Source organism: Pygocentrus nattereri, chromosome 8 (genome assembly GCF_015220715.1).
Source record: "Pygocentrus nattereri isolate fPygNat1 chromosome 8, fPygNat1.pri, whole genome shotgun sequence".
Classification (NCBI taxonomy): domain Eukaryota; kingdom Metazoa; phylum Chordata; class Actinopteri; order Characiformes; family Serrasalmidae; genus Pygocentrus; species Pygocentrus nattereri.
In genome coordinates, this window is record NC_051218.1 from 44,524,792 (window position 1) to 44,535,899 (window position 11,108).

At 42.3% G+C, this 11,108-nt stretch overlaps 1 protein-coding gene across 1 annotated transcript; it reads left to right on the top strand.

Moving 5' to 3' along the window:
- Window positions 1-1,015: 1,015 nt before the first annotated feature.
- On the top strand, window positions 1,016-9,006 carry si:dkey-27i16.2 (regulator of cell cycle RGCC-like). The gene is made up of 5 exons (XM_017712531.2): window positions 1,016-1,133; window positions 2,026-2,193; window positions 5,627-5,707; window positions 6,465-6,527; window positions 8,661-9,006. The coding sequence occupies exons 1-5, from the start codon at window positions 1,112-1,114 to the stop codon at window positions 8,666-8,668; spliced, it is 342 nt and encodes a 113-aa protein (XP_017568020.1). The 5' UTR covers window positions 1,016-1,111; the 3' UTR covers window positions 8,669-9,006.
- The last annotated feature ends 2,102 nt before the right edge of the window (window positions 9,007-11,108 follow it).

An 11,108-nucleotide genomic window follows, 5' to 3' on the forward strand; every position in this document is an offset into this window, starting at 1 on the left:
GACAGAACCTCAGCGCAGAGTGACAGAACCTCAGTGCAGAGTGATAGAACCTCAGCGCAGAGTGACAGAACCTCAGCGCAGTGTGACAGAACCTCAGCGCAGTGTGATAGAACCTCAGCGCAGTTTGATAAAACCTCAGTGCCGAGTGACAGAACCTCAGCGCAGTGTGATAGAACCTCAGCGCAGTTTGATAAAACCTCAGTGCCGAGTGACAGAACCTCTGCGCAGTGTGATAGAACCTCAGGCCAGAGTGACAGAACCTCAGCCCAGTGTTACAGAACCTCAGCGCAGTGTGACAGAACCTCAGCGCAGTGTGGCAGAACCTCAGAGGAGCTATGCCAGTATGAACTCCAGGCTCTACAGGGTGTGCTGTTAATTCAGCCTCCTATAAAAAGAGCTTCAGCTGCGCTTGTCAGCGGTCACTGCATTAGTACTGGAGGTGTTAAGTCTCCTCTGAGGCTTGTGTCGCCACCGTGTGGGCAGAACATCAGAGGAGTGTAATCACCGCCTCCCAGCAGCCTTCACCATTAATTAGCCACCAAAAAAGCGCAAAACTTCTACCATTAAAATGGAAACAGTAAGAGACGCGAAGACGGCACTCATACCGAAGGCCTGGGCGCGCGCCTTCCAGCCTGAATTGTTTCCACGTTATTCGGAGAATTTTTTCCCTCCCAAAACCTTTTTTGGGCCTCTATAACTAGAACTACAGCCCAGCAAGTCATCTGACAGCTCTACAGAGGAAAAAGCTCTTCTGGGCAGAGAAGCTCCGACACCGTTTACATCAAGGAAACTTTCAGACCTTCCCGCAACCGCAGACCCCGGTTTCCCCACTCGACTTACGGCGCTGCTTTTCCGACCCGTATTGCGACAAGCCCCGCCTTCCTGCCATGGGATTGGCGGATTCTTCAGACTCATCAGCACCCCGCCAAATCCCCGTGAGCCTACTGACCAATCACAGCGCAGAAGGCAGAGCCCTGCACGAATACGAGTGGAAAAAAAAACCTCATTGGCTGAACCGAAGTTCCGTTGCAGGAGGAATTAAGGGCAGAAGCCTTTATTTCTCACACCTTCACCGGAGCGTCCTCACTTCACTGAAGCCGCGCCTGACAGGATGTCGACCACGAACTTTACAGGTCAGTTTTCTTTCTTGTACGCACGGGAAGTGTGACTGGAGTATCACCACTTAGCTAAATTAAAAGTAAAGACATTGGTAAGAAGCCCAGCAGGTTTCATGTCAATTAGACTGAGGTAGAAAAGACTTCCTTTTTCTTTGAAATACACAGCAGAGCCAGTGGTGAGGTAGAGTTAAATAAACTCTTACAGTGTTTATTCATATCCTCTTATTCTCCAGGGTGTATTTTGGTTTGTCCATCTGAATCTACCTGACCAAATCATAAGGCAAATAATTCAGTAACTGCATGAAATAAATGTTTTTATTGATTTGTTTGTAACAGCTCCCCTCAAATGAACAGAACGTGTGTTTTATGATCTCCACATTTCACTATACGCTTACAGTTTATTGCTGAAAGCCAAAAATCTTTGTGTTATTTTCTAAAAGTGATGTTTCCAGAGCAGATCACTGAAGAGACGCCGTCTGTTTATAGTTTAGAGCCCAGATTTGGGGAAAAACGGGTCGACTTTGAGTAGAAAAACAAACTGAGTTCAGCTTCTTTTATTATAAGGGTTTAAAATGACATCACCGTCTATTAGACTGGAGAGAAGAGCTACAGCCTCACATGATGCCCAGCTTCTGAATGGAGCTTATGGAATATGAACGTTATGAAGAACATGACCAAGTGCGGTTTGGACCCACCGGTGGTCCCAAGGAGTTTAAGAAGCAATTGAACACATACAGCTTTAGGCTGAATCCAGCTGTAGGTCAATATGTAAAATAACGTATAATGGACATTTGCTGTGTTGGATGTTGTGTAAATACTCAGTTTGTAGCTCCTAAATGGTCAGTTAACGCCTACAGTGTTCATTGAAGTCAGATGAAGTTTTATGCGAAATGCTGATTTCCTCCAGATATGGAATTGGACTTCGGGGAGCTTCTTCAAGAGTTCAATGCCGTGGCTGAGGAGCTGTCTGCTCCATCACTCAAAGCTCCTCACGCTTACGAGCACCTCCTCAATGAGGCTAAACGGCGCTCCAACGACGGAGTGAACGACAGCGGCATCGAAGATGCAGATGAAGGTGAGTCTTTTCTCTCACATCATCTGTTAATTAGACCGAATGTTCGATTTAGGAAGACTAAAAAGGGTCGACGTTCACTGAGAGGGCATATTTTGCTTGGGGCAACATCTAAGTTCTTCTAAAGTGGTGGAGATTGTGGGCAATTGCTTCAGTGAAGACTGGACACACTTAAAGAAGATGGTTCTTCAAGGGTTCTTTAGTAAAGGCAATGGCCCATGAGTTCTGTATAGAACCACTTCATGCTTAAAGGGTTCTTTGCATGGTGAAATGGTTCCTCAGGGTGACTCAGGGAGAATGTGTTGTGTATCGCTGTTGTTGGAACAAAACCTCTTTTTGACATAATCTGAAAATGCATGTTGTCCTTTACATTGTGTGTAAATTTCATTTAATTCCCAAATTAATTGGAAAGAAAGTCTGGTTCCATTGACTTACATTAAAAGTGATGTAGGTTTTTTCCTTCTCCTGTAAAGTTCTCAGTTTGGAGATACGAGGTTTTGATCTGACAACAGCGACATGGTTCTCTATAGAACCCTTTTGAAAATGGTTCTACACAGCACCAAAAAGGGCTCTTCTATTGATATGATGACCCTTGTTGGTGCTCCACACAGAACCATCCAGGAGAGGGCGGGGAACAAACTAACACACATTTAGTTTTTTCCAAAATCATTTTGAAATATCTTTAAGTTGGAATAATCATGTTTTTACACAAGCAACATATCGCTATTGTCGGAAGAAAACCTCATATCTCCAAAATGGTCACTTTACAGGAGAAGGAAAAAACCCACTTCACTTTTAATGTAAGTCAATGGAACCAGACGTCTTTCCAAGCCATTTCGGGCCGTTTCTTTTGGTCCATTTATAATGAAATCTACACACAATGTAAAGGGTAACAGGTCCTTTGTAATCATGTCAAAAACTGAAAAATGACAAAAATGGAGATACAAGGTTTTCAACAGCAGCGATATACGTCTCTGCTACAGACGAACACTTCAACTTTGTTTCCAGAGCCTATCGTTCATGTACAAGTCCACTCAAAATGACAGGAAGTGCAGTTACAATACAGTTTACCCCATGGGCGGGTCCACTGTAACAGACAGAGGGTCACCTGCTAGAAACGTCTGATGAATTAGAGCAAACAAAGTTAATTAGAATAATTCAGTATTGTAAGAATGATATTTTCCATTGTCAAATATGTGTAAACATATGGGACGAAACGACTAAATGCACTTTATTTGTCCTTTGTTTACTAGTGTAACACCATCTACCAGCGAACCTCGTGGTACGGAGGCTGTACTGAGGCCTAGCTAGCGCCTGCTGTAAGCTTGTTACATGCTTTGAAATTACATTGAAGGCAACAGGATGGTGATTAAAGTAATATAAGACTGGATTCTGTGATCTACACACACAGCTCGGTAACCGGAAAAGCTACTTACATGCCCTAAAAACACTCGTTGGCACAGATCTCATTAAACACTGACGCATGGCTCTGAACTTGGCCAGACAATGTGGTGTTGTGGCCAGCGGTGCACTCTGCTTACTTGTACAACATAACTACAGTGTCTACAGCACAGACTCCTTCAATGTATAGAAGCATTTCACCATGCCAAGAACCATTTAAGCATGAAACGGTTCTATATGGAACTATATAGAACTACCGTTACTAAAGAACCATTGAAGAACCGTCTTTTTTGTGTATGTAGATAGCGTACAGTAAAGAATTCGTCAGTCTAGGCAAAAGAGGTCACGCCCAAAACGGTCCGTCTAACGTTAGTCAGACTAACTTCATTTAAACGTGAATTCCACAGATTTTCAAAAAATTCTGCATAATTCAGCCGCTAAAGAGTTTTGATGTGAATTAGTGCATTTTAGAGAAACTTACCAACCCAGATTACTTTACAGTGATGGTGAGATGAACCAGGAGTTTCTTCAGTGCACATATAGACCTTTAACTTACTGCCCAAAATGACCAGCGAACCTCCACGTCTTTTGAGCTTTCATCTGTAGTGCTGAAGGTAAAATAGCAGTAAATCCAAGAAATACGTTTTCTTTGGGTACCAAATGACCTGCATGTCGCTGCTGTCAGAAGAAAACCTTGTATGTCTAATTTTGTTGTTTTTCAGTTTTTGAAATAATTTGAAAATGTCTATTGGCATTTGCATTGTGTGTAAATTTAACGAAGAATCGACCCAAAGAAACGGCCCAAAATGACTTGGAAAGACGTCTGGTTCCATTGACTTACATTAGAAGTAAAGTAGGTTTTTTCCTTCTACTGTAAAGTCACCGTTTTGGAGATACGAGGTTTTCTTCTGACATCAGCGATATCATATATATAATATAAATAATATAATATTTTAAAAGCCAAAATCTTCTGTCAGAGTTGTTGTAAAGTATATCTCCATAGCTTGGAAATCAGGCCATATATTCATAATAATTTTGTGTAATATGTTTCTATGAAATATTATATATATATATATATATTCCCAAGCATTACATTTTTCGGATATCTGGTTCTTATCAGGACCACTGTGAACAATTCTGACTCTGTAAGTATCTCTGTAATGGTAAACTTCACATTAAACTCTGAATGACTTTGTGTATCTCTTAACAGTTTAATTCTGCAGACGTTTTGGAAAAATCTGTGATTCTTCCCTTAAAGCCAAAGACAGATTCTGTCCCTGCTGACCTGCTGACCATATCTACAGTAAAGATAAACACTCTCTAACTTAGCATTTCACCTAAAACACCATGCTGTGAAACAGACATCACTGGCCCAGACTGGACGTCTCTCACTACTGTGAAGTGCAGATCTCACATATTTTAACAATAAAACGGGGTATTAAAGGGCATTTTGTCTCTTCTTCTGTAGTACCAGTCTCTACTCCTACTGCTTTACACTTGATGTTGCATCATTGCTGTGAGGATTTGATTGCATTCAACCGTAATAGCAATAGTGAGTTCAGGCACTAAGGTTGGACGATTAGTTCTCATCCCAAAGTATTGGGCACCATCATTCCAGAAAACAGTTCCAGTGCTCCACAGCCCAGTACTGGGTGGCTTTATACCTCTCTAGCAGACACTCGGTTTTAGGCTTGCTGAAGCATTAAGAGTTCCTTTCAGTGGAACTAAGGGGCCGAGCCCAACCCCGCACCATGATCCCCCCTCCACCAAACTACAGCTGGCACAGTGCAGTCAGGCAGGTAACCTCCTCCTGACATTTGACAAACCCAGACTTGTCCACCAGACTTCATCACTCCACAGAGCCAATTTCCACTGCTTTAGAGACCAGTGGTGGCACTTTCCACGAATATACAAGCTGTATACATGAGACTGAATGCTGTCAGCATTGGGTCCGCTTTAAAGTAACTGTTCACTAATTAAAACGGTTGTATGTATAACTTTGTAGCTTTTATCACATCCTTCATTTGTCTCTCAGGTAGCGAACCATCCCGAGGAAACAGCTTGAATGCTAGTGTGGAGGAGCTGAGGACCGCAGGCACTTTGACTGCAACAAAAGGTATTACCATTACGTTTTGATGATAGCCATCACATTTACACAACAAAGCTTGCGGCACTGGTGCGCACGTGTACGCGTGTTTCTGTGTAGGGGAGCGTCCTTCATGCTTTCCGACCTAAGGTCTTGGCTTTTAATGCGCTCTCTTGGCCTATCATGGTTATAAATGTTTGGGGTAAACCTGAATTCAGTAGCAAGACGCATGCCGAGAGGAGGTGTAAATTAAATCAACGAATCGGGTGTCACTCCAGGGCCTGAAACCCGTTCTGTGACGATGCCACAGAAAAGCGAATAAGACTCTGAACTGTTCCACTTTAAACCATAGATATTCTTAGCTGCAGCGAGTAACTGATCTGCTTTAGACTAACTGAGCTAATCTCTTTGATAGACACTGCGTTTTATGGGATGTTTACAATAAGATTTCCAAGGCAGGTTCAAAGCCAGTGGAACAGGCGGCTGCAAATGTGCGTCCTCGGGGAGAGATGCGGGATTTGATTTCTGCTTTTTTTCCCCAATCCCCTTACGCAATTCTGGCTGTCAGATCGCGTTTTCTATACAGTAGAATATTCCACAGGAAATGCCTCTGCACTTAGCAACATTTCTCCACATTCCGCGGCATTCCAGTGCACTCACCCCTCCCCTCCACCCTATTCTCTCCCTCTCCCTCTCTCTCTCTCTCTCTCTCTCTCTCTCTCTCTCTCTCTCTCCCTCTCTCTCTCTCTCTCTCTCTCTCTCTCTCTCTCTCTTCCTCTCCCTCCAGCCAAACTTGGGGACACCACAGACCTAGAAAGCTTCATTGAGAACCTGGACAAAGAGCTTGCAGGTGAGAGAACAGCATAACCTTGAATGCAAATGTCTGAAAGAATATTTGATGTGGACATGTGCAGCATGCGGGCCTGAATTCCAGGCAAATCAGAAAAATACTTCCATTTTAATTGCAAGATTACTCATTTTTCCAAACCATATGTGTGCAGATATTACAGTGGGGTTTCGAAGTCTGTTGCAGGGCCAGTGTCCAGCACAGCTTGGTGATTTCCGTTCTTAAGCACTCCTGATTTAACTCCGATTTAAATCAGTTAATTACCAGGTTTGTAAGCTGTACTAGAGCAGGGAAATCAGCAAACTGCTGGAATCTGGCCCCTCAGACTGCAGACGAGTAGTGTTTCCAAACGTTTTCAAAATATGTGTCAACTGTGCAGTATATTCACATAAAGTATGTGCGATATATATGTACATATTAAAAATTGACACTAGAACACACACTATGTGGACAATTGGGACACCTACACGCAGCTATAACAGCTTCCGTTCTTCTGGGAAGCTTTCTACAAGAGTTTGGAGAGTGTCTGTGGGAATTTTTGCCTATTTATTCAGAAGCGCATTTGTGAGGTCAAACACTGATGTTGGGCGAGAAGGCCTGGCTCACAGTCTCCGTTCCAGTTCATCCCAAAAGTGTTCAATGGGGTTGAGGTCAGGGCTCTGTGAGGGCCAGTCAAGTTCTTCTACACCAAACTCACCCAGCCAGGCCGTTATGGACCTTGATTTGTTTGCTGGGGCTCAGTCATGCTGGAGCAGGAAAGGTTCTTCCCCAAACTGTTTCCACAAAGTTGGAAGCGCACAATTGTCCAAAATCTCTTGGTGCTGAAGCTTTAAGAGTTCCTTTCACTGGAACTAAGGGGCCGAGCCCAACTCCTGAAAAACACCCCCGCTCCATAATGCCCCCTCCACCAAACTACAGCCGGCACAGTGCAGTCAGGCAGGTAACCTTCTCCTGACATTTGCCAAACCCAGACTTGTCCACCAGACTTCATCACTCCACAGAGCCAATTTCCATTGCTTCAGAGTCCAGTAGTGGCGCTTTCCACCACTCCATCCAAAGCCCGGCATTGTGCATTTTGATCTCAGGCTTGTGTGCAGCTGCATTTCATTCAACAGAGGCTAGGCATTGTGTACTTCAGCACAAATTGGTGTGGTCTACTGTTTATTGGCTAAGCTGTTGTTGCTCCAGGGTGCTTCCCTTTCACAATAATAGCATCCTATGACAGAGCCATGTTTAAAGCCACTGAGCTCATCAGTACAAAACATTCTACTACAAACACCTGAACCTAATAATTAGGAGGGGTGTCCCAATACTTTTGTCCATATAGTGTATATTTCACCTACTTATGTATACATGCATATATCTCAGTGTATTCACATGCATGTGCCTATAGTGGCCTATATTTAAATATTCAAAACTGGCGTAGTTATTTAGCATATATTTTTAAACTTAAAATATATTGAACATATTTTTAATATGAGCAAATAGGTGTATGTATATTTTTCTTCCATATGGGCTGTTTTACAGATTAAATTACTGATTCAGTCTTTATTAATATTTACAGCAAATCCTGGGTGCTGCAAAGTGTGAAAACACAGCAGTAATAGGAAAGTCTCTGTTTGCTACAGAATAGCTGGGGCAATACCACTGGGGCAATTTGGATATTTTATTTGAATCATTATTATGTACTGAATAGATATTTAATTTGTATCCCCTTTTTATTCACAGTGAGCCGTCGTTTGGTCGCCATATATGGCCAACCATAGATGAGCCGCCACATTGTGAACACATGCACTCAGGGAAAAAAAAATATTTACTAGTTTTGCTTTTATTAATGCGAGTGCGGTCTGTGATAAACAATCTTTTGCAACATCACGCTTGACAAATACAAGTGAAATATCGTTTGCAGCGATAATGGGCCTGCCACTAAATTACCCCAGTGCCCCTCCTATCAGCAAAAGGCCAGTGGTTTTACAAGGCCTGCTCCCAGCATCCCATTCTATCAGTGGGTTGTAGGGATAAGTGCAGCTCATGAATCATAACTCCCCAGACATCTGTGCACGGGTTGAGCATGCTAATCCTTGCCGCCTTTCTCCCCTGTCGTTCTGAGCTGTCACAACTTTATCTTCCTGACAGAGATGTGAGCAGACAGGACCCACGTGACTGCAGAACAGGAGCCAAGAAGACCAGCATGTACACGAGCACACAACGAGAACCGGAGGAACTTCCTGAGAATTGGCATCTTTGAGAACCCCAGACAAGCTGAGCTTCTGCCTCTGTTGGGCAGGAGGTTAGAAGGAGTAATCCACCCAAATTGCTAACATGGAAAACAAGGAATAGTTATCATTAGGGATTCACTGATATGGACTTTCTGGGCCAGTAACAATAACCGATACCTGATTGATACCCGATTGATATTCACCTACCATGAAAATGTGGTCCAGATAAAAGGATTTGGTAAATAACTTTAATGTCTGATTCATGTCATGTCTCTGATTAATTAATCGTACAAACATCGTTCTACATACATGAATATATGCAATGCACCAAGTCCGAAGAGACCATGAGGTAGTTATAATTTTCTGGACTGTTATTTTGAGATGGCCAGTTAACTATCTTGTTATCACAAGATAACAAAATTGTTATTTTGAAATTACAAGTTACTTATCTTGTTATCTCGAGATAACACCAGTTGTTATCTTGCGATAATGAGTTATATATCTTGTTATTTCAGCATAACTAAATTGTTATCTTGAAGTAACAAGCTACTTTTCCTGTTTTCTCAAGATAGCATCTTGAAATAACAGGTTACTATCTTGTTATCTCAAGATAACAATCCAGAAAATTATAGCAACAGCTCATAGCCTCTCCGGACTTCTGTAACTAACCCATCGTTTAAATTTGGTGCATTTAAAAGTTTACGATATATTCATACATGAAGGACGCCGACTCTAAGATTATATTCATTTTATTCATTTACACAGTCATGATGTTCACATTACAAGCCTCGTGGCTGGAATCAGATTTTTTACTCAGATCCGGTCTCTCTGACTCGACGGTTCACACTCGTTTAGGTCAGTGACTCTAATCTGTCATTAATGTGATGAACCGGCCTGAACTGACCCTCATGAGCTCCTCCTACTCAGCGACGTCACGTGACTGAATCACCATCATCAGCACAAACTAACGAGCAGAACGAGCTTCGCTGAGAAGATCATTAACTCTGATCAGCTCTCAGCTTCATTATTAGAGCCAGACGGAGGAGAAGAAGGTGAGACGAGCTGCTTTTCCACTGTTTACAGGCTTTAACGTCTGTTCGGCGCTGTTGCCATGGTAACACTGAATGATGGCGCAGCGCAGTGGGAAAGCCCATGAATTCCGATCTGAGCGTCACGTTAAGGTCACACGGCCACCAATCGGAAACGTATCTGATCTAGGACCACATATGAAAGTGGCTCAGGTCGGATTTGAAAAGATCACACAGCCCTGAAAACACCAGATCTGAGTCACATCAGGGCAAAAAATCAGATTTGTGCCACTTCAACACTTCAGAGTTATTTACCAGATCCTTTTATCTGCACCAAATTTTTTGTGGTGGGTAAATGTAGCATTAAGAGTTTAAGAGCTCAAGCATTGTTGTGCTCCTGTCTGGAGAGGAAACTGTTTGTGGTGTCAACCGCTGTGCTATCCATACCAGTGAGGTTTCACTGATTTCATTACTGAGCTGATAATAATTAAAATGTCCCATTTGGCTGCAAATGATATACTGTCCGCCAAAGCGTTTAATAATGCTGACAGCCAGGTTTCGTTTATTAGCAGAAATCTGAAACATTTCATATTAATATGGGTTTGGACAGGAACACTACCAGAACCCGGGCTGGGTTAGAGAGCCCTTTGCTCAGGAAACCAGGCCTTCTCTCAAAGTTGAGCTTCTTATTAAGTGAAGCAGCCTTTTCAAACGCTTATGATTTGCGATTATTACAGTTTTTTCTAATGCTGCATTAACTTATGATGGGAAAGAAACAATATGCAAGAGTTCCAGCTTTATTTTTAGAGTGTATTACAACGCTGAGATTGCAGGAAAGCTTGCGGCAGCTATATTTTTTGTACTTATTTTGTACAGAGTTGGTTTCCATGTTTTATGTATTTCCTTATTATTCATGTCCTTTCATGCAAATAGCACCTGTGACTTTACTGATCCTGACTGACAACTTTTTTTTTATGTTTATAAAGAATTTTAACAATAAAGCTTTTGCATCTTAAAATTCGTTCGGAATGAATGATTTCTCCTGCAAGCTGTAACTTAATGAGCACTTGTTGAGAGATTTTAGGGTTTTAAACCTACATTCCCACATTTTTTTACACTCACATTGTGTTTGCTGCTGAGACACTTGACAATTTGAGTTTCTCAGCAAATCAAACTGTAAGTAAACAAGGAAATTGTGGTTCATCATTTGCAGAGACAGGAAATGTGTCAGCTGCACCGTTGAAACAAAGCCACAATAGCTTGTTCCGGAGTGCATCACACTGTAAGGAATGGTAGACAGTATGATAAAAACTGTGAGCCACTATGTACGACGTGTA